The 23,816-nt window shown below is 35.5% G+C and overlaps 2 protein-coding genes across 2 annotated transcripts in view; one reads left to right on the top strand and one right to left on the bottom strand.

Moving 5' to 3' along the window:
- Positions 1 to 1,203, bottom strand: LOC123530274 (uncharacterized). Its single transcript, XM_045311045.2, has one exon. The coding sequence runs from the start codon at positions 1,201 to 1,203 to the stop codon at positions 1 to 3; it is 1,203 nt and encodes a 400-aa protein (XP_045166980.2).
- A 2,510-nt stretch (positions 1,204 to 3,713) lies between these two features.
- LOC123530600 (protein O-linked-mannose beta-1,2-N-acetylglucosaminyltransferase 1-like) overlaps positions 3,714 to 23,816 on the top strand; it is a 53,422-nt gene continuing 33,319 nt past the window's right edge. Inside the window, exons 1-8 of the mRNA XM_045311381.2 lie at positions 3,714 to 3,813; positions 5,220 to 5,283; positions 9,845 to 9,922; positions 10,758 to 10,802; positions 12,765 to 12,867; positions 13,704 to 13,762; positions 14,906 to 14,956; positions 16,952 to 17,036. Coding sequence (XP_045167316.2) covers positions 5,250 to 5,283; positions 9,845 to 9,922; positions 10,758 to 10,802; positions 12,765 to 12,867; positions 13,704 to 13,762; positions 14,906 to 14,956; positions 16,952 to 17,036 — 455 coding nt within the window. The 5' untranslated portion in view covers positions 3,714 to 3,813; positions 5,220 to 5,249. The remainder of the gene's footprint in view (positions 3,814 to 5,219; positions 5,284 to 9,844; positions 9,923 to 10,757; positions 10,803 to 12,764; positions 12,868 to 13,703; positions 13,763 to 14,905; positions 14,957 to 16,951; positions 17,037 to 23,816) is intronic.

The raw sequence follows: 23,816 nt of genomic DNA, 5'->3' as shown, positions 1-23,816 counted from the left end.
CTAGTCTAAAGTAGACTGATTACAAAAGAAAGTGTTAAGTAGCTCTGCTTTATCTTTGTCTAATGATACTTCAGAACCATTGTCTATTAATGTAGGAATCGGGGGAGATTTTTTGATTGAGAACTTTTTAGCAAGTTTATACCATTTTTTAACATTAGTATTTTCGGAATTAATTTCCTCTATTAATTTTTCTGTGTATTCCTTCTTTGTTTTTCGGATAAGGTTGGTAGTATCATTTCTAATTTTGCGAAAATTTGCCCATGCTCTTTCATTATTAGAAGTCTTTGCTTGTTGGTGAGCCCGATTTCGCTTACGTATCATCATACGAATACCTTTATTGATCCATGGGACGTCGTCAGGTCTAACTGTTATCGATTTGTTCGGAATGCTATCAGCAGCTGCGCTAAGAACAGCATCAGCTATCTTATCTGCAGTTTCATGAAGATTATCGCAATCTAAGATGGAGTTCCAGTCCGTTGTGTTTAGATTGTTTCTATATGTAGGATAGTCCCCTTTATCATATAACCATATGTGACGTTTATAAGTTAACTGTTTGGGTTTGTGGAATTTGAAAACAGTAACAATAGGGCAGTGAAAGTGAGATAGATCCGGAATAAAGGGGTCAGCAACAAAACTAGAAAGAATGTGGCAAGGGTTCTTGACAAACATAAGATCGAGAAAAGATGAAGAGTGTTCAGTAAAGTATGTAGGAGTCGAAATCAACTGCTTGGCGTTATAAGAGTCGATGAGTCTACTCATTCTAGAAGAAGGAGAGGCCAAGATGTTAACGTTGAAATCGCCTGTAACTAGTATGTCATCGAAATGACCATTGAACGCTTGGTCAAGACTGTGTTCCATGTTAAGCCATTGAGTGTTATTAGAATCAGGAGGACGGTAAATTCCAGCTATGAGGAGTTTTCGCTGGTTAACATGGATTTCAATCCAAAGGGCCTCAAGGTTATTCATATGTAGGTCTTTACGTTCAACAGCGTGTATCGTGTCACGGACATGAATGGCGACCCCTCCGCCGCCTCGATCTCTTCTGTCGCATCTGAAAGGTGGTTTAAAATTTTGTATGTAAAGATCCTCATCTGGTACGTTAGAGCTTAGCCAAGTTTCTGAGAAAACTAGTATGTCATATGGTTCGGCTTCAACGGTAAGAAGGTCAATCTTCGGTTTCAAACTTTGAATGTTTAGATGCATAACGCTAAGACCGGCGCTAGTAAGCTTGGTATAAGGATCTGAGTTTTGACTTACTGGGCCTGGATTTAACTCGACATCTCCAGACAATAAAATTTTCAGACAGGGAAGAAAAATATAAACCAACAGAGAGACGTGGTTGTGAGAAAAGACGTATACATTTCCCAAACGTGTCATACAGTCTAACCTGTCTTAAGCAGCCAGCCAAGGGAAGCAGACAATTTGGCCGCTTAAGCCAGGTGACCGCTGATCGGAGGTGCAGCCAGTATATGTATTTTTCAGACTTCTGACCAGTCTATAGCCTTTAGGCCCATTTCTTTTTGGGTTTTCTATTATTATTTTACCAGGATACAATGACGTGCATTTGCTTTCGCAATACGAATGGTATTCTTAGCAATCTAAAACTCCGGCGTGGTTTTTTTACTACAAAAATTGTTACAGACAATTTCCCAACTTAAAAACAAGTTTGTTTACAATTTTCGCCATTTTTGTAAGGGAAGCTACTCTCGGCGCTTATTGTCTACGCTAAATCTAAGATTGCCGTTACGTTCCGTAAAAGATAAGAGTGGTTTATATTTTTTTTTTCAAACACAATTAATTTCGTATACATTTAATAGTATTTTGATGACAAAAGTATAAAAAGTCACAAATATTATGCTACTAATTAGTTATCGAGTATTATCTTTAACCGAGGTCAAACTGTGAACAACAAATTTGACACGAGGTGACACGTTAATTGCCGATAATTACTGGCCATTTGATCATAACAAAAGGGGATTACACATTTGGTTATCAGTTTTAATTGAGAAGCTCATGTCATTTTGTCGTTCTTGTGGTGAAGTCACGCGAAACTTAGCAACCACGTGCTTCTCAAAATCGGGTATCTTCGGCGATTATTGCCTAAAAATAATTGGATCTGGAAGAAAAATGGCCGCTGAAAGGGGTCAAATACGGCGGTCGGGAGGCAATTTCGGTGGCCGCTGGCCGCGGACGGCAGGTGGCCGCTGAATAAAGTGATAAAATAGAGGAAAATCCGTCGGGGGCGTCATAAAATGGCCGCTGAACGGAGGTGACCGCTGATCGGAGGTGACCGTTAGTACAGGTTAGACTGTATATTGATTGGCGTCAGGGAAGGAATAAAGTAGTTGTATGATATTCATGGTGGAAGAAAATGATAATGAAACATCCCTGAAACCAAATGGTAACACGAAGGTGGAATTTTGAGATTAGCGAGTTCGAGAAACCGAGTTTCAACTGTGATATAAATGAAATTCTGAATCGTGTCGTGCCGAATCAGCTATCAGTCCTGCTGAAGAAAGCTTTTCAACTGACTAAGATGTACCCTTAGAAATATTTACTCTGGTGTACTTGGAATAGTTATCATCAGGAAAAATGTACATGAAATATTTTGTTAAAAATACGTTAATTAAACTTATTTATTGTTAAGTAAACTTATTTATTGAAGTAACGCTGTCCCTTACAAGGCCTCGATATATGCTCTTTCTCATTATTTTGCCCATTCTCATTGACTTTAACCGTGGAAACACCGAAATCACATCTAAGCTTATAAAGATTATAACCTTTCTATTTCATTTATGTATTTGTATATTTCATCTTGTAAACTCGCATTTATTTATACTGAATTGTAAGTATTAAGAAAATACCTTTAGTTGTAAATCATAGAAAATAAACGAAATAACAACCACCATTTTCAAGTTATTACCTACAAAATGCACCAATTTCTGTCCCTATATATTATACCTTCGATGAGATTACGTAACATAACCATAGCAACTAGAAGATATGCTGTAATGGTAAATTGGATGGATTAAAACCATACATTTCCTGATAAAAGAGGAGAAATTTTAAGCCTTCTGAATGGCTCTGTAAAGTTAATAACTCGCTTCAAAATCGCGATCCATTTAATGGAACACGTTCCGTTTGCGATCCATTGCAACCATTTCTTGATTGTATCAATGGAACGCACTAACAAACACCGAAAAAGCAGTTTTGATAGTGTTTATAAGGTATAGTGTTTATTAGAGAATTTTTTTGTTTGGGTATTTATACATTGTAAACTAGAGTTATAGAGGAATGTTACGTTTATGTTGCTAAGAGAATACAATCAGAGGGTCTGTAAAAAAATCGTAAATTTCAATTTGTGACTCTTTTGTTACTAGAGTTATAAAGGGATGCTACCTTTTGTTACTAATGTTACTAAAAAAAACAAAGATAGAGAGTCTGTCAAAAGTTACAAAACAAAAACAAAACAAACAAACAGCTTTAATTGTGACTTATTTATTGCTAGAGAAATATATGGATGTTAGATCTAATATTTTTTAAGAAATCTTACGATACTCAGATAGCTTTTCAAAATCCAGTTTTTGTGAGTTTCTGTTACTAGAATAATGAAAGTAAAAAATAGCGACAGCTGTAGGAAAACTCCAAAACTGGCCTATATGATATATTTCATCATTGATACATCACACAGCTGGAGATGCATTGATGGATGGATGGATTAATGGGACAAGGAAGGTAACTCGAGTCAAATATCGAATCAACTGATCACACACGGAGTGGTTATTTTCGAAGATTATATCGAATTTCCAGAAGGTAAGTGACAAATCCCTCTATGAATGCAATATTTTGTCTTATTTTAAACATCACCGACTTCAAAAGTAACCATATTGCATGCAGAAGCTTAAAATAACTGTTTCACGTGTAGTGATACAGTCTCTGGATAGAGCAGTAGCCGTCTAATTAACTGCGACCAATCCGTGCTGATGAAGAGGCGTTTGTCATAGGGTTGTGAAAGTTATTAGGTTATTAGGATTACGGCCAAGGATGGTAACTTTATTGCCAGGCAGGTTATTTATAAGTATAATTCTTTAAATAAATTTTTAAGAGTGAGACTTAAGGCATCGCCCACAGTGGCGGCCATTTGACTCAAAATTTTACATGCAAATTTTCATAAAAATAAAAGATGACTAAGTGGTAACAATAAAGTCAATAATTTTGTCATAATTATGTTTTAAATATCTATGCAAGTAAAAGGATGTGCATTTCACTACCTGTATTATGCCTTTATTTGATATTTTTCTCTTGCCAAAATGACAAAATTTTGCAATTTTACGTGCAATTGAACTCGATATATATTCAATACATTTAAAAGATAATTACAGCCAATTGTAAAGCAGACTGTGAAGAATAAAGTCTTCAGAAATTATTTTGAAAATTTACCTGATTACTGAATTATACACAAAAATCCCGACACCATCAATTTATCCAATTTGTGTTATCTGTTCACACATAATTTACATGTATATAAACAGGTGATATAATAGGATTGTGTATAGGTTTACCTAGCTAGCTGTGGTCAGTAATGCATGTACAAACAATATTTTAAATTAAATTTACATGGGGTTGTCTTTTTGTGTCTAATGCAATAACCAGGAACAATTTCGACAAGAATCCATAAGAGTTTGCAGTATGTACTTTAAAATGAACTAAATTTTGTCTTTGTAATATTTTTTTATATTGGAGTTTGACTGCACGTAAGATTTCATTATTTTTGGGTAAACTTTCGGTCTGAACGAGACTCGGACATTTTACAAGCTGCATATGTACTATTTATCATCATATGCTTCTATGTTGATGATAATTTGACCAGCTGTTAAGGCTTTAGTGCAATTTTCAAGAGAAAAATACTGGGCCTGAAAATATGAACTGATATTGAATTTTGACTGTGGCGATGCCTTAATTAAGAGTTTCACTTTGACAGGTATAGAGAAAGATTTTATCAGAAAAAAAAACAATATTTCTGACCCAATGACTTCCCTGAATCTGAATGGTCACCCCAAGTGTTTTTCGTAGTGCTTGTAGCTTCTGTTTATTTGAGAGAAAATACTGAAGTAGTGATTTTTTGTGAATATTGATTGAAAATGGTTATTTCATAATATTATTCTTCATTTTAAATTGGTTGATGAAATTATTAACGAAAATCTTTATTTGTTTTCCAGGCCCCTGACAAGTTTGGAACTGCCTTAGTGATGACCATTGGAAGGAAATGTAAAAGAAAGTTTGGTTAGTTTTGAAAATCTTGTTTCCTGATCTATTTCAAACTCTTAACCTTTAGCCTGCTGGTGGCAGGCGATTCATCCTTTGCGATCAGCGCAGACCAAGATCAGCCTGCACATCCATGGTCTGCACAGTTCGCTATTCAGTCAGTAAATTTTCTATGAACACCCCTTCAATTAATAAATGGTACTGCCTAGTGGGGCATTGACTCAAGAACTTTCATGCAATTTGCAAATACAAGTGTACAAAAAGCAATGTCATAATTAGTTAAATATCTATGCAATAACAAGGATAGTCATTCACTATCGATTAGTTTATTTGATTTTTTATGATTTTGCAATTTTAGTCAATATCGAAATTTTAATATTAAATAAACCCAATGAAAGCAGACTGTTAATTGTGCGCTCAGAAAATGTTTACGATTCCAATTACAAAATAATATTACCAACTGGTATTTAACTACCATTAATGTATGAAAAGTCGGTGATAATAATTGTTATAGTTTCCTTAGTAGCTGGTGTGATTAAAAATATTTTAAATAAACTGGGTATCTTTGTGTCTAAGAATACATGGAACAATTTGACAAGAAATAAGGTTTGCGTTGTACTTTAAAAGCAAATGCCGTTTTTGTATGGTTTGACTGCCGTTATTTATATGTCTGGTACACTTCGTTAATCGACCTCGTTTAAGTTTGTACTTTTTCGATGCTTTAGGTTATGTAATACAGCTGTTGGACAATTCAGAAACAAAATGGCCGTGAAATATGAGTATATTGATGGTTATTGGATGTCTTATTAGGTTTCCATGCCAGGAAGGAAAGATTTATAGAAAAAAAAACACCCATACTTCCTAATCGATTCACCAAGTTTTTGTGTGCTGTAGCTTTCTTTATTGAAGAAAATACTGAATGTGTTGGATTTGATGACAAGTATTTATAAATATTCTCATTTAATTGTGTAAATTATACGAATTCTTTACTTGTTTAGCCTGAATTAATCTATGATGGACCATTGGAAGAAATGTAAAATTTGGTTAGTTTGAAAATTGTTCCTGATCATATTAACTTTAGTTTCAGCGAATATCTTTGCGTCAAGACCAAATCAGCTCACATCCAGGTTGCAATTGCTAATAGTCAAAATTTTCTATGAACACCCCTTCAATTAATAAATGGTACTGCCAAAATTGAATGATGGACCTGAGTCCATCTAAGAAACTTAGCAAGGTAAGGGTTTTTATTAATTATAAATTAACCATTAATTAGCAGTTTGTAATTTCTGTAATTTATAACATTGATCAGGATTGATAACAGTTGTGTTGCTTAAATTTTGACATATCGGTAATGTCAGAGCTCAAGCTAGACTTAGAATTTAGCTGTCAGAGGGAGAAGTCACTTTTGCAAATTAAAGAAGTTGATGCGTCTTTGTTGCCCAAGTTGGTTATTAGTGAGAGCCTGGTTTTTTTCCACATATTTACAAAGTGCAAAAAAAAAGCAGAAACCAAAAATGTAGTAAGTGTGGCACAAACAAATTGCCTGTATACAGTTGAACTATTTCTGGTTGCAAACATAGGATATATACTCGAACATCTTTCTCAAGGATGGCTATTGCACAAGTTGGGATATTAAGTGTTGTATTTAATTAGCAGTTAATTGCTCCTTGTGCAGAAAGGTAAGAAAAATCTCTGGAAAGTGAAAATGTTTCACCATCAGAAAATGAAATTATAGCTGAATATACCTGAAATAAAGAGGTGGAGTTTGATCTAGAGTATTTGTATCATCTGATGATATCCTTACATGACCGATAATACCTATTTGAGGCACTATAATTGATTTGGCTTGTGAAAATATCATATGATTTAATACAAACCAATTTATTCATTAGAAATGACAAGAATACATGTGGTTTTATGCTTAAAGTGAGTATTGAAGAACTTTTTAGGGAAACTGACATGGAAAAATGATTTAATGATTTTTATTAGATAACACCCTGATTATAGGTCAATGTTATATAGTATTAAAAAAAATGAGAGATTTTACTTTCATGAACTTTGGCGTAGAAAGTAACTCATTTTACTTGCCCCTCACCACTGTGGGTATGAAACCTTGCTTAGGGTGTACAGTTTTTAGCTCGACTATTCAAAGAATAGTAGAGCTATTGGACTCACCCATGCGTCGGCGGCGTCCCGATTTGGTTAAGGTTTTGTATGTAAGCTGGTATCTCAGTAACCACTTGTGGGAATGGATTGAAACTCCACACACTTATTCACTATGATAAACTGACCTACATTGCACAAGTTCCATAACTCTATTTTGCTTTTTAGCTCGACTATTCGAAGAATAAGTAGAGCTATCCTACTCACCACGGCGTCTGCGTCACATCTTGGGTTAAGTTTTTCGTACCAGTCCACATTTTGACAAAGTCTTTTGAGATAAAGCTTTGAAACTTTCAACACTTGTTTACGATCATCATGGCCAGTTATAGGCAAGAGCACATAACTCCATCAAGGATTTTGGCTGAATTATGGCCCCTTTTGACTTAGAAATCATGGTTAAGTTTTTCGTATCAGTTCATATTTTGACAAAGTCTTTTGAGATAAAGCTTTGAAACTTTCAACACTTGTTTACCATCACCATGTCCAGTTATAGGCAAGAGCACATAACTCCATCAAGGATTTTGGCTGAATTATGGCCCTTTTTGACTTAGAAATCTGGGTTAATATTTCATACCAGTTCATATTTTGACAAAGTCTTTTGAGATAAAGCTTTGAAACTTTCAACACCTGTTTACCATCACCATGTCCAGTTATAGGCAAGAGTACATAACTCCATCAAGGATTTTGGCTGAATTATGACCCCTTTTGACTTAGAAATCTTGGTTAAGTTTTCCGTACTAGTTCATATTTTTTGTAAAGTGTTTGACATATGGCTTTGAAACTTTTATCACTTGTTTAGTATAATAGTCTCTATCTGTAGGACAGAGAACATAACTCTGTCATCTATTTTGGCTGAATTATGGCCCTTTTTGGACTTTGAAATTGGTTCTGTTTTCATACAAGTCCATGTTCTGTCAAAACTATTTGACATATGGCTTTTAAACTTAGAACACTTGTTTATCATTATGATTTCCATCTGTAGGCAAGAGTACATAACTATTTTGACTGAATTATGGCCCTTTTTGGACTTTGAAATTAGCTCATATATTGCCATTTAGTGCAAGACGTATCGAAATCAAAGTAATACAGGAACATTGTTTGTCTAATCTATTTATTTCTTTTGTCTGAATATCCGTGGAAATATTTTGACCCCATTCTTCAATCAATTCTTCGAATAGTCGAGCGCGCTGTCATCAGACAGCTCTTGTACAAAATTATGCCCCTTTTTCAACTTAGAAATTCTTGGTTAAGGTTTTGTATGTAAGCTGGTATCTAAGTAACCACTTGTGGGAATGGATTGAAACTTCACACACTTATTCACTGTGTTAAACTGACCTACGTTGCACAGGTTCCATAACTCTATTTTGCATTTTTACAAAATTATGTCCCCTTTTCGACTAAGAAATTCTTGGTTAAGGTTTTGTATGTAAGCTGGTATCTCAGTAACCACTTGTGGGAATGGATTGAAACTTCACACACTTATTCACTGTGATAAACTGACCTACATTGGACAGGTTCCATAACTCTGTTTTGCATTTTTGTCAAAATTATGCCCCTTTTTCGACTTAGAAATTCTTGGTTAAGGTTTTGTATGTAAGCTGGTATCTCAGTACCCACTAATGGGAATGGATTGAAACTTCACAAACTTGTTCACTGTCAAGATCTGACATGCACTGTGTAGGTCCCTTAACTCTGCTGTGCATTTTTTTCAAAATTATGCCCCTTTTTCGACTTAGCAGTTTTTGGTTAAGTTTTTGTAAGTAAGCTGGTATTTCAGTATCCACTTATGGGAAAGGATTGAAACTTCACGCACTTGTTCACTTTATGAGCTGATAAGCTCTGTGAAGGTTCCATAACCCTTTTTCCCATTTATACAAAATTATGCCCCTTTTATCGCCCCTTTTATCGAATTTTGTATTCATTCAATTGACAAGGCTGTTGAATAGTCGAGCGTTGCTGTCCTCCGACAGCTCTTGTTCTTTTGATCCTTGAGGAGACTGCCAAGCTGGCTTACAGGTCAGTGGTTCTGCCCAGGTGCCCACCTTTTCCTGAAATACAAGCAGTAGTTGATTGTGTTATTATTTCAATTTTCCAAGGTCTATTGCGATTGCCAATATGTAATTTCCAACAATTTCCATCCATTCATCTTAGAGTCATAAAAGAACACCTTTCTAATAATTGAATTATTAAGTGAATGTTTTCCCTTTTTCAGCTTCAGACATTTCCAGTTAAAGAGTAAACATTGTAGAGAGGTCAGAAATGAGTCTTTTCTTTATAAATGTTTTTCCACGACCAGTTGATATTGTGCAGTGGTTATAGTTTTCCCCATTTTAGTCGACAGTTGTCATTATTTCACAAGAGCAAAAGAGTTGTCTTTTCTTGCAAAATCAAACATGTTATATTTTCCCATTTTCAGGAGTGAAAAAGCTGTTTGTGTTGACAATACTATGCTGTTTGGCTCTATATATTGGATCTGTAGTCCACAGAGCAAGAGGTATTTTTCTGTTTATGTATGTTACAGTCCCATTGTTTTTTAAACTGTCAGAAAAGCATAATTACACAATCTGTGCACATAATGTACCGAGAATCTATAAACAAATAACAAGGACACCTACTGTATAACTATATGCACCTGTGACAGGCAGTAAATTTGAACTCTAATTATTAGTCTTTAAATACAGTCAGTGTTTTCAGCTTTTAAATTGACAGAAGACCACAGGTTCTCTTCTGGCATTATTATACACCCAGATGTGTTGGTCAGTCCATCTTTTATTCAGTTCCAGAAGCATATCTCTCAAACCAATTAATGGATTTTCAAGTAATAGCACAAAAATAATACTAGAATCTCAGGCTACTAAGTTTGGCATGGGGGCATTAATAGCTTTTATTGATAGTTCTAGTTTTTAGTGGTCAGTTTGGTTTAGATATTTTGAGATCTTGATCAAATTAATGAAGAGTCGTCTTCACATAATGAGAATTATATCAAACTTACGTAACGGCAGTACCAAATATGTTTATGTACTGGTTTTAACTTTTGATTCAGTTATCATTTTATATGAATGCTTGATACTTTTTGTGCTGGTTGAAATAGCCAAAATAGTGGATTTTTTGTTTGTGATGCTCATAGCTCAAACAGTATATGGCCTAGAATAATGAATGCTTTTCATAAGGCTGCAAACATTTGAATTATTTCCCCCTATTTGTGACAAATGTACCAGTGGGGCAGGGGGGTGTGGGGGCTAGTGGTGACACCCTGTATCCTACAGACACATTCTAGTTTCAGTTTGAATAAATGGATGTACACTAGTTACACACATTTACTTTTTCAGGGTTTAGAGAGGTATGGACTCCTACAGGATTTGTAAATGTTACAGGTGAGTGGCACTATGTTTTACCAAAGAGCTATTAAAATATATAGATTGGCAACTTGAAAGGCATATAGAGCAAATCTCGCCAACATCCCGTGACAAAAAAACGAGATGTCGTTTACCGGAAGTGGCGCTTTTTCCACGCGCCATTTTGTATGTGAAAGCAATTATTCATCGGTAAAATAATTATCAAGGTATGACCACGCTTCTTTCGATGGCAAAAAAAAACATGTACTTCGTGTCTTAAGACCATTTCAAATTAAACTAATGTAAACTTGTTTTAGAAGCTAACATGTATTTTAAATGTAGTTTTAAAGATACAAATTGTAACTCCATGCTCGCCGATGTTTGTTTTTAGTAAGATAATGCTGAATCACGCTCTGACACGAGCTCACGCGAGATTACAGCCAGTTGCCATTCTGTGTATTTTATACTTCTTTGGTTTTACAGTGTTTAGAGAAGTAAGAACTCCTACCAGATTTGTTTACAGGTGAGTGGTTCTGTGGTTATAGCTTGACTGTCTGAAATTTTTCAAATGGAAGAGTTATTGTTGTCACCCTTTTGTTGGCATCAGAATTCATATCGTAAAAAATTTGCATGTAAGCACGTTTGTTTAAAACTACCGGACCGAATGCTTTCAAACTTCAGACTTGTCTTAAGCATAATGCTGTGACCTAGCAGAACTAATAACAAACTATAGCTTCTATTTTGTCAAAATTCTGCCCCGTTTTATATGCCCATTTTAGAAAAACAAAATTCCATAACCCTTTAAGGTATTGATTTTAAACTTAGCGTATAGGTAGATGGCAATGAGACAATATGCAGAGCTCAGGAACCAGGTCTGTAGGTCAAAGGTCAAGGTCATTAATGGAGCTAAAAGGTCAAATTTGACCCTCGTATTGCTTTTCTGGAGCATAACATAGTAACTATTCAAAGTATTGATTTTAAACTTAGCAGACAAGTAGATGGTGTTGAGACAATGTGCAGAGCACATTAATCAGGTCAGTTGGTCAAAGGTCAAGGTCACAAATGGAGCTCAAAGGTAAAATTTGACCCTCATATGTCTTGTCCAGAGCATAATTTAAAGTGGCATTATGTGCATCTTACTGCACATAGTGTGTTTTTGGTGAATGTTTTATAAAAGCAATTTTCGGTTGCTGTGCATTTAAATGTGTTAAATTAACGATAATGCCGCATAAGTATTTGAAGTTGATGCTCTAGAAATAAAGAAATCAGACTAATAAGATAATAGTTTTTTTCTTCAGTCTTCTATGCAGTGATCTCCCTTACCTATAGGTAGAGATTTCTGTAGTTGAAGGGAAACAACTCCTGCGTGCAGTTTGACTTTTCTTAAAATGACTGCCCCAGTCAAAATAAGGAAAGTCATATTTGGAAAGTAATTATCTTGTACTGGTAACGGGAAGAGTTTGTTAAATTGGGTTAAAAGCTGTAATTTCCTTCACCCTTTTTTTCTCACACATCTACTTCAGCTTGATTTGTACTTGAAAAATGCGCATTTTTCCACTTTAATAACAATTCAAGTAGTAGGTAATGAGATGATGTGCAGCGTGCATGAACCAAGTCTGTAGGTTAAAGGTCAAGGTCAAGGTCCCCCCTTCAGTATTCTAGCCCATGAACTAGGAGTTGGTAGGTCAATGGTCAAGGTTACAGCAAGGTCAAAGCTGCCTTCATCTTTTATGTCCAAAGCATAACTTAATAAACATTCAAGGTATTGACATTGAATTTGACGTGTAGTAGGGAGGTGGCAATGAGACATTGTGCAGAGCACATGAACTTAGATCAGTAGGTCAAAGAACAAGAAACAATTTTGACAGTTTTGCGTAAAAGCAGGTTTTGCAGGAATGACCAGATGTTTTCATATTATTCACTCATCCTTGATATCATGGGATTATATCATTTGGCAAGTTTTAGAATGCTTATTTATTGTGTGTTTATACTTTATTTCAGATGGACATTGTGGTGTAAAATGTGGGCATGGTCAGATTGGTTTCTATGTGAAGACTGGGGTTGAAATAAAAGAAGGACCTGTTATATGTTATCAAAATCAAATGTAATTTAATTGTTTTATTGCTAAGACATTTTGTAAAATCAAAGTTTTATTGGTAAAAACAAGTCAGATAAATTAATTGTAATAGTTTTATATAAATTAATGTTTCAGAATCTCTGAGTTAGAATTAATTAACATACATGTTTATGTGTCAACGTGTTGTCAAATGTTACATGTTACACATTCAGCTAAAATTTCTTTTTGATGTTCTTTATTATCATTCCCAGTTTTGTTTCACGTTGCACGTACTAAAACTGATCAATGTTCGGCAGCCCAATATTTCATATTCATCATTTGAAAATATAAAACCAGTCCAATTAGCTCAGTTGGTAAAGCACAATACTATATATTGATAAGTATTCAGTTCTCCTTGATGATTTGACAGAACACTGTGTCTTAAGTCATTTGTCCTCCTTTGGTGAATGATGTGGAGAAGTTGTCAACAGGTACATGCAAAAAACAAGTCAGTACCAATATAAAATTGAGCCGTGCCATGGGAAAACCAACATAGTGGGTTTGCGACCAGCATGGATCCAGACCAGCCTGCGCATCCGCGCAGTCTGGTCAGGGTCCATGCTGTTCGCTTTTAAAGCCTATTGGAATTGGAGAAACTATTAGCGAACAGCATGGATCCTGACCAGACTGCGCGGATGCGCAGGCTGGTCTGGATCCATGCTGGTCGCAAACCCACTATGTTGGTTTTCCCATGGCACGGCTCAATTCAGGAGTCTGCTTAGGTTCACTGACTGCAGTATTACTGAAACCAACATAAACAGTATAAATCTCACTTACATAAATTTACATACAGTTGTAAAACAGTAAATGATTTTATTTTACAGAGTTGTAAGTGACAAACTTAAGAACTTTGACAGAGGAATGAATATTGTTATCATAAATGGTAAGCTCAGACAGTATATTCTTAGTAAACCAGTAACAAACTGTGAAATGATTTAATTTTATAGGCATAAACTTCTGTTCTTTTTGCAAAAGCTGCATTTTTGGTGGGACATAAGTTCATTGATTGCAAATTTTAAAGATACATATTTTGGGATTCAAATGTTAAAGGTAAACATTTTTATGTCCCAGGACCCTTATTAATTTAATTTAATTTTTTGATTGAGCCAACCACAAAGTAGCCCGCCTACTTAGCCCAATAGGGAGTGCGCATATCTATGGATTGCGGGGTTGGGAGTTTGAGCCCTGGGCGAGGCATATGTTCTTTGTGATGATTTGATAAAAGATAGTGTGTCTAAAATCATTCGTCCTCCACCTCTGATTCATGTGGGAAAGTTGGCAGTTACTTGCGGAGAACAGGTTTGTACTGGTACAGAATTCAGGAACACTGGTTAGGTTTACTGCCCGCCGTTACATAACTAAAATACCGTTGAAAAACTAACCAAAAACAACCAGTCAACACAAAGTCTAAAAGAATTTTTCCTCCAACAAATATTTATTATGTACAATAAAATACTGGTTTAACGCACATGCTTTAAATGTTGGAATTGTATTTTTGTGTTACAAAGTAGATAGCCTACATATCTTTAATAACACAAGAGGTCTTCGATGCCTAATTTCCTTAAAAGTATTTGAAATGTTAATTCAGTCAGTTAATTCATGTAATACAGTCACATTTTGTTATACAGGGATGATTGATAGTTGACCTAGAAACTACAGGTTAATTTGATGTTATTTTTGTCTGTTAAGAAGATGCTGTTGACTTGTTTGACAGGAAGTCATAAGGAGATTTTAGGTTCCACTATTGACAGTTCAATAAACATAACATGTGCTTGTTATCAAGTGAAGAAATTTTTGTTAACTTTAAAAACAGTCATAATAATGCAATGTTTAATCTTTTTGTAAACTGTACATTTTTTCACATAAAAATGACTTATATATCAGTGTTACTCATTTTTGTAAAATTTTAAGAAGCACAGAATTAGCAAAAAGTAATCCCTTGCTGATGTTTGTGATTTTACAGTAATGTTTCTGATTTTACAGAAATTAAATGTGGATGAAGAGGATTTTTAATATCTTGTTTCAGATAAAACACTGGTGGTGGAGTATGTTAAGACATATGATACCTATGTTGATGGTAAGACTTTGATTCTTAGTGAAACAATTCAGGGGGTTATTGACATTTCGGCATGCCCAGGTAGCTCAAGAAATTGAGCACAAAACTTTCAAAGGAGGTTACAAGTTCGAATTCTAGGTACATAAAAAATTGACTGCTAACACTTTGTCTACATCTGATTATTTTAGGGGCCTCTGTGGCTGAGTGGTTATAGTCACTGACTTCCAATCACTTGCCCTTCACCAGTATGGGTTTGAGCCTTACTCGGGGGCATTGAATTCTTCATGTGAGGAAGCCATCCAGCTGGCTTATGAAAGGTTGATGGTTCAACCCAGGTACCCGCTTGTGATGAAATAATGCATGGAGGGGCACCTTGGGTCTTCATCATCAAAGCTGGAAAGTCACCATAAGACCTATAATTGTGTCGGTGCAATGTTAAACCCAACAAAAACATCTGATTATTTTGGAGAAATAGTCTTTTACTCCAGAGAACAGGTTTATAATACTGATTCGGAATCCAGCAAAACCAGTTAGGTTAACTGACTGCCATATATAATTAAAATAATTTTTATAAACAGCATCAGATCCAACTAATCAGATGGTTTGAGCCTTAAAAGCATGTGTTTTATTTGTTTTCTTCTAAATGCTAAATCTATTTAGCTCACATGAGCACAAAATGCTCATGTTCAGCTTTTAGGAATCTTGGATGTCTGTTGTCTATCTGTCATCCATAATTCCTTTCAAGTATGACTACTAAAGAATGGAGCTAGTGTCAACTAAACTTCAAAAAGATGTTTCTTGGGTGGTCTTTTGGATTCCTTCAAATTTAGGTCATACATACGGAATTTCGGTTGCCATGGCAACCAAAAGAAAAACCTCAAAAACTTCTCCTCAGAAACCAGTTGCCCGATTTCAAAATAGTTTTACAGAAATATTCCTTAGGTGACCCTCTAGTAGATCCTTCAAATCATTCTGCTGCCTTAAAAACATGGTCGCTGGGAGGGGCTAGTTTTCTATATGGCTATATGGAAAACTTTAAAAATCTTCTGTTCAGAAACCACTGGCCTGATTTCAAAATGATTTCATTGCAATTTTCCTTGGGTGATCCTTTACCAGATTCCTTCAAGTCATTCTGATTTTTTTAAAGCATGACTGCTAGGGGTTGGACCTATTTTTTGTTGAGCTTGCGGTGTGCTCAACTTAGTCGTAACTTTTGGCGGGTCGGTGTATGTGTTTGCGTCCGTCCGTCCGTGCTTGCATCTATCCGATTTTGTCTGAACCATACCTTTGACATGCTTGTACCAATCTTGTTTATATTTGGCATAAATGTTTACCTCAGTGAGAAGGCATGTCATGCCCAAACCCCATGTTCCTATCTCAAAGATCAAGGTCACAGTTGGAGGTCAAAGGTCAAATTGAAGTTTGTCCGGAGCATTTCTTCTTCATGCATGCTGGGATTTTGATGTAACTTGGCATGAATGTTCACCATTATGAGACGGAGTGTCTTGCACAAGAACCAGGTCTAAGGTCAAGGTCACACTTAGACAGCTGGCAGGCTTGACATTCTGTCCATGGGCATACTTGTTTCTGTATAGCTAGAAGGAAAACTTTGAAAATCTTTACCTTTGAATCCGTTGCCTTTATCTACAACATAATTTCGCAGCAATAGTGACCCTGTTATTTTGATTTGTATAAAAACATGGCCACCTCAGAAACCGCTGATCCCTGCATTCACAGCATTGTTCCTTGGTTGACCCTCAACTAAAGTTATTCAGTCCAGTTGTGAATCTCAGGTGAGCTATATAGTACTGTCTTTGCCATCTTGCCTTGAAGTTCACAGAAATTAAAATGTTGATTATAAAGTTATTCTACATCTACAGCAAAATAACTTAATAATGTCACTTGTTCTTTTATTGTTTCAACAGGACTCTGTGCAGGACTTCGTTTACAGTTTTTAAAAATGATTTGACTTTGAATTGGTCTTACTTATTTATAATGTTTTGTTACATTTTACAGATTATGAGTTCCATAAAGACATGAAAACATTGGTCAAGGAAGGGCACATTATTATACTGGCAAGCTATGATGAAATATCAGAGAAGTAAGTGAGCATATCTCTGTGAATTGCAAGGAGAAACTGTGCTCTGCTTAATGGCTCTTTGTTAACCTATAGCCTGCTAAATATCTAAAATGGACTGGTCTATCCAATTTAGGCAGTACCATCTATTATTCGAAGGGGTGTTCACGGAAAATTGACTAAATAGCAAACAGTTCAGGCTGATCTTGTTCTCACTGGTCGCAAAGGCAGAAATCACTTGTTGCCAGCAGGCTAAAGGTTGATCTCTGCAGCTTGTCATGTTAATTCTGTAAATTTTGCAAACCTCTCTTGATTTATTCTGGAAATCTTAAAATTATGTTCTTTCAGCTTAGATTAGCCATTATAATTTACTTCTGATCATATTCATCAAAATTCTAAGTCTGAAGTTAAGAGTTACACTTAATAGCACTGCCATATCTTTGGTTCTAAAATATCTCTTTTGTCAGTCATTTTACACATTGTAAGATAAATGGCTTCTTCTTGCAGTTACAGTGTGTGCTGTATTAATGGTGTCAGATCACGAAGAAAATTTTTCCTTTAAAGAATAAGTCCAAATTTCAGGCATGAATCTTGTATATAAAACATCTAGTCTGTCAAGGAATTAAGTAATAAATGATAATTTAACCACTCTGTGGAGTATTACACAGAGTGCCTGAAAACCACTCTTCTAAAAACCGGCTGGTTAGTAATTGTTTTGCTATGAGATTTGTTGCGAAAGTCTGGTATACTTTTTATTTTTAGATGAACAGGTAAGATTTCGGCTGATACATATAGTTATGGTTTGTATTTAGTTCACTGCCAGGATCTTTAGAATTATATAAATCTTATTTTGTGTTTTTCTTTGTTTTGGTTAAAGGTCCTTCTTCAGGATTTCTGTTCTAACTTGGCAATCATTCAGTCGAAACAAAATTTCTGACAAGTACTAAAGTAGCTCACTATTTCACCTCATAAAACTAAGGACAGTGACTATTTTGGTCAGTCCTTCTAGAAGATGTTCCTAAAGAAAAATGTTCTTATAATTTCTGACAGTTACTGGAAAGTTTGGTTTTCTTGATGCTATGATAACTACTAGTTTGGCTTGAATTAAAAATGCAACATCTATATTATTAAAATTAGAAGGAATCTGTTTCTGGAAGTTTGTCCTAATGCTTATATCATTAATATTTCTAATGAATAAGAGTATTATAGTAGTGATTTTCATACACCGAAGGGTGTTCTGAGGCCCGTCTTTAGCAATTTTGTGTCCACTCTGTAACTCTTGAACTCCTTGCATGATTTTGAAGAAACTTGACACAAATTTTTACCACATCGAGATGATGTGCAGAGTTCATGTTTTGGGTGGCTCGCTTCAAGGTCAAGGTCACACTCAGGGGTCAAAGGTCTTGTTTTGTGTCCACTCTGTAACTCTTGAACTGCTTGAAAGATTTTGAAGAAACTTGTCACAATGTTCACAACATCGAGACAATGTGCAGAGCGCATGTTCAGATGCCTTGCTTCAAGGTCAAGGTCACACTTAAGGGTTAAAGGTCATACCTTCTGGTGTATATTGCTCCGCATTGCGATGCTCTTGTTTCTGTGTTACATGACCAGTGATTGAGAAGCTCATATTCAGATTAGTTACATTTGGATATGCAGACATTTTGTTGTCTGTCACAAATATTGCATATCCGTAAATCTTTATAAAGTTGTTGCATATTCAGATGGAATATCACACTAGAAAAGATATAGGTCACTAAAGGGAAATGAAACAATGCTTACAGCTAGTGGCAGTCCCCTTTATTTAAAAGTTTTACTGCATTTTGTACTTCATTTCCAGCTTGAGGGATATGGATAATTTTGACAAGAATACTGTAAAATCATTCATCTTTATGGGGAATAATATACGTTGATTTCATACTTGAGCCAGGGGGCACGGTGGCTGAGTGGTTAAAGTCGTTGACTTCAAATCACTTGCTCTTCTCTGATGTGGGTTCAAGCCTCACCTACACCATGAAAAAGCTGAAAAGTTGCCATATAACCTATAGGTGTTTCAGTGTAATGTTTAAGTCCACCACAAAAAAGTGAATAAAAATAATTCATAGTCGAGTCAGTATATCAAAGGAAAACGCAACAAGTAAGAAAAAACTCTTATTAACTGTATGTTAGAAAATTGAAATCTATAAATTCATTTACCCCCGAAATAGTCATTCTTGCTAAAACCACGAAAGTTAATGAACCAAAAATTTAATGATTTCACAGTTTGTCAGTAAAAATTTTCAAGTAGCACTCAAGTGAAACCATTCTAAGATCAGATTTGTTGGAGCATCATTAAATCTGGACACTAATTTCAAAATGAAATCTTTACCATAAATAGATGTTGCATTCTTAATTTATGTCAGTGTAGTTATAAAATTGTTTCTTTTTGTGACTGATTGATTAGGAAGATGCTTGTCAAAATATGTTTGTTCTTGTACTAAAAAGATCCTGATATTGTTTGAAGGTTATTTTGGGCTAACATCTCTGTATTTCTAACACTCCTACATGTATGAGTATTTGTTTAAGAATTTGTCCCTAACATGAGGTGAATTTGTTGACTAGCAAAGCCATGCTTTTACTTGTGTTACAAAGTTAAAATTATTCTTAACGTTCGGTGTTTTGAACATCTAAGATATTTTGGTCTGGAGGAAGTCTTGCTTAAAGGAAAAAAAAACAGTGAATCTCGATAACCAAGTGGTTAAGGTTGTTGCCTTCGAATCACTTGCCCGTGACTGCAGTGCGTTTGAAACCTTGCTTTGAGTATAGAATTTTTCATGTGAGGAAGCAGTCTAGCTGGCTTACGTAAGGTCACAGGTTCTAGTTCTACCAAGATGTCCACCAGTGCTCGAACTAATGTCAGGAGGGGCACACAGGGTCTTCCTCCACTTTAAAAGATTAAAAAGTTACGATATGACATTTTGTCATTGGGATTTAAAACTCAAAATATATGCATCAAGTAAAACCAAAGCACAGTCATAATTGGCTGTTTTCTCATGTAAACATGTATAATACTGATAAGTATATGAAATGCATACTGTACATTCCTAAAGGTCCGGAAACTTTCTAGGTAAAGAATAGCTGTAATATCTTTGTTGATAACAATATCCTATTTGGTTATCAATGAAGTTAAGCAATGTTTTTATAAGATCTTTGGTAAAATATATTGGTATTATTGGATAATCAATCAAATTTACAGCTTACAAATGAGTGCAGAAAAGTCACAACTTTTGAACACCAGTAAAAGCAATGCTTTGTAATAATTATGTCTCCCATCACACAGTGGCGAGGGAGACATATTGATTTAATCCAGTCTGTGTGTATGTGTGTGTGTCTGTCACAAAGTTTGTCCGCACTCTAAGTCAAACATTTCTCATCCGAACTTCACCAAACTTGAACAAAATGTGTTTGACCATAAGACCTTGGCCAAGATCGATAACTAGCCAAATCGGTCCAGGCATATTGGAGTTACGGCCCTTGAATTACCAAAAATCAACCCTTTTACTGTTGTCTGCACTCTAAGTCAAACATTTCTCATCCGATCTTCACCAAACTTTAACAAAATATGTTTGACCATGAGAGCTCAGCCAAGTTCGATAACTAGCCAAATCTGTCCAGGCGTTTTGGAGTTACGGCCCTTGAATCACCGTAAAATCGGCCTTTTTACTCTTGTCTGCACTCTTAAGTCGAACATTTCTTATCCAATATTCACCAAACTTGAACAAAATGTGTTTGACCATAAGACCTTGGCCAAGTTCAATAACTAGCCAATCGGTTCAGGCATTTTGGAGTTACGGCCCTTGAATTAACGAAAAATCAGCCTTTTTGCTCTTGTCCGCACTCTAAGCCGAACATTTCTCATCCGATCTGCACCAGATTTGAACAAAATGTGTTTGACCATAAGACCTCAGACAAGTTCGATGATGAGCCAAATCGGTTTAGGCATTTTGGAGTTCTGGCCCTTGAATTGTAGTGAGTAAACAGTATATAAACACTGACTTGCTATTTAGATGATCAGGCAGTTGTGGGAGACATTCGCTTTTCTCAAAAGCAGCTCTAGTTTGATTTTGCATAAGCATATTGTAACATATTAATATTTATGAAGACAGTACAAACAAATAGAAATTTGTATACTTATCTCTTGAAACTTACTGTATATGCTTTTAAAGCTACTGAATTAGAGTTGGGTGAAAATTTTGAATGGCTATACATGTATTTTCCTAAAGTTGATATAAAAATATGTTACTGACACTGAAAGATAACTAACAAGAGTGACACACTCTGTCAACTAGATTCTACTATAATTGCTGCATCAAAGCAGCCTATTTTTTGCTGGTTATGTTCCTTACCAAATGCAGATTGTTTAGTGATATTTGTCCTAAAGGCAAAACGGTGGATATACACAGTATTAACTGTAATGATGATTTATATGATACACTGATTTTGATAGAGGTGCTTCATAAAATCTTTTTCATTAGATCAAATTCATGTAAATTTTGGAATATGCGTTAATGAAATCGTTTGACTATTACATTAAAAGTGGGAAATGTAGGAAATATGTATTCTTGTCACAAATCTTTTTAGCTCACCCGAGCACAGAGTGCACATGAGGAGGTTTTAGAATCGTTGGTTGTCTGTCATCGATCTGTTATCTACAACTTCTTAAAGAACATCTCCTAAGTAACCATCATACCAATTTCAAACCAGCTTCACGGGAATTATCCTTGGGTGGTCCCCTTTTAGATTCCTTCAAATATTTGTCATCCATGCAGAATTTTGGTTGCCATGACAACCATAAGGAACTTCTTTTTCAAAAACAACTGGCCTGATTTTGAAACATTTTCAGAGAAATGTTTCTTTGCGATCTCTTCCAGATTTCCGTTAAATCATTTGATTTTGTTAAAAAAAAACAACATGGCAGCCAGGGGGTAGTGTTAATTTATTCCATATGGCTGTATGGAAATCTTCGAAAAACTGCTGACCGGAATTGAAAATAAGTTTCGCACAAATCTTTCTTAAGTAACCCTCTAAATTGCATCCTGCCACCTCCAGAAAGAAAAAAATCAATACTTCTTGACATCCCTTTCCCCCAACTTCCATATGTGATCCTTTACTAAAACTGTTGAAGCAAGCTGTGGAACTCAGGTGAGCAGTCTAGGTCTGTCATGCCCCTCTTGTTTAATTTTTAGCTCGACTATACGAAGTATAAGGAGAGCTATCCTACTCGACCCAGCATCGGTGTCCTTCCGCATCCCCACCTTGGTTAAAGTTTTTTTTACACTTTCTATTTTTCCTTCTTATCTCTGTAATTACTTGATGGATTTGATTCAAACTTAAAATAGTTATTCCTCATCATCACCCACGTTATCTGACATAAGGGCCATAACTATGGCACCAATATTTCAAGATTTATCCCCCTTTTCACTTAGATTTTCAGGTTAAAGTTTTGATGCACTTTCACTCTGTCTCTGTTATTACTGAATGGATTTGATTCAAACTTGAAATAATTGTTCACCATCATCACCCACATCATATGATACAAGGTGCATAACTCTGGCACAAATATTTCATGAATTATTCCCCCTTTTTACTTAGAATTTCAGGTTAAAGTTTTGATGCACTTTCACTCTGTCTCTGTTATTACTGAATGGATTTGATTCCTACTTGAAATGGTTGTTCAACATCATCGCCCACATCATATGACACAAGGTGCATAACTCTGGCACAAATGTTTCATGAATTATTCCCCCTTTTCACTTAGAATTTCAGGTTAAAGTTTTGATGCTCTTTCACTCTCTCTCTGTTACTACTGAATGGATTTGATTCAAACTAAAAATAATTGTTCAGCAGCATCACCCACATCATATGACACAAGGTGCATAACTCTGGCACCAATTTTTAGCTCACCTGAGCACAAAGTGCTCAAGGTGAGCGTTTATGATCGCCCTGTGTCCATCGTCTGTCAGTCGTCCATCTGTTGCCATCGTCGTCAACAATTTGACTGTAAACACTCTAGAGGTCAAAATTTTGGCCCAGTCTTAATGAAACTTGGTCAGAATGTTACCCTCAATAAAATCTTGGATGAGTTTGATATTGGGTTATCTAGGGTCAAAAACTAGGTCACAAGGTCAACTCAAAGGAAAAGCATGTTAACACTCTAGAGGTCACAGTTTTGGCCCAGTCTTAATGAAACTTGGTCAGAATGTTACCTTTAATAAAATCTTGGATGAAAAGCTTGTTAACACTATAAAGGCCACATTTATGACTGTACCTTCATGAATCATGGTCAGAATGTTACTCATGATGATTTCAAAGTCCAGTTTGAATCTGGATCATGTAGGGTAAAAAACTAGGTCATGAGGTCAAATCAAAGGAAAAGCTAGTTAACACTCTAGAGGCCACATTTATGACCATATCTTAATGAAACTTGGTCAGAATGTTAATCTTGATGATCTAGGTCAAGATCAAATCTGGGTCAGGTGGGGTCAAAAACTAGGTCACCGGGTCAAATCAAAGGAAAAGCTTGTTAACACTCTAGAGGCCAAAAACTAGGTCACAAGGTCAAATCAAAGGAAAAGCTAGTTAACACTTTAGAGGCCACATTTATGACCATATCTTAATGAAACTTGATCAAAATGTTAATCTTGATGATCTATAGGTCAAGATCAAATCTGGGTCAGGTGGGATCAAAAACTAGGTCACCAGGTCAAATCAAAGGAAAAGCTTGTTTATACTATAGAGGCCTCATTTATGACTGTATCTTATGAAACT

The sequence above is a fragment of the Mercenaria mercenaria genome, chromosome 13 (genome assembly GCF_021730395.1).
Source record: "Mercenaria mercenaria strain notata chromosome 13, MADL_Memer_1, whole genome shotgun sequence".
Classification (NCBI taxonomy): Eukaryota; Metazoa; Mollusca; class Bivalvia; order Venerida; family Veneridae; genus Mercenaria; species Mercenaria mercenaria.
Note: the sequence above shows the minus strand (reverse complement) of the source record. Positions and strands in the feature narration are given on the sequence as shown.

Bases quoted from the DNA above. Each gene is read 5' to 3' on its own strand.
- LOC123530274 (XM_045311045.2), bottom strand. From the start codon at position 1,203: ATGCATCTAAACATTCAAAGTTTGAAACCGAAGATTGACCTTCTTACC.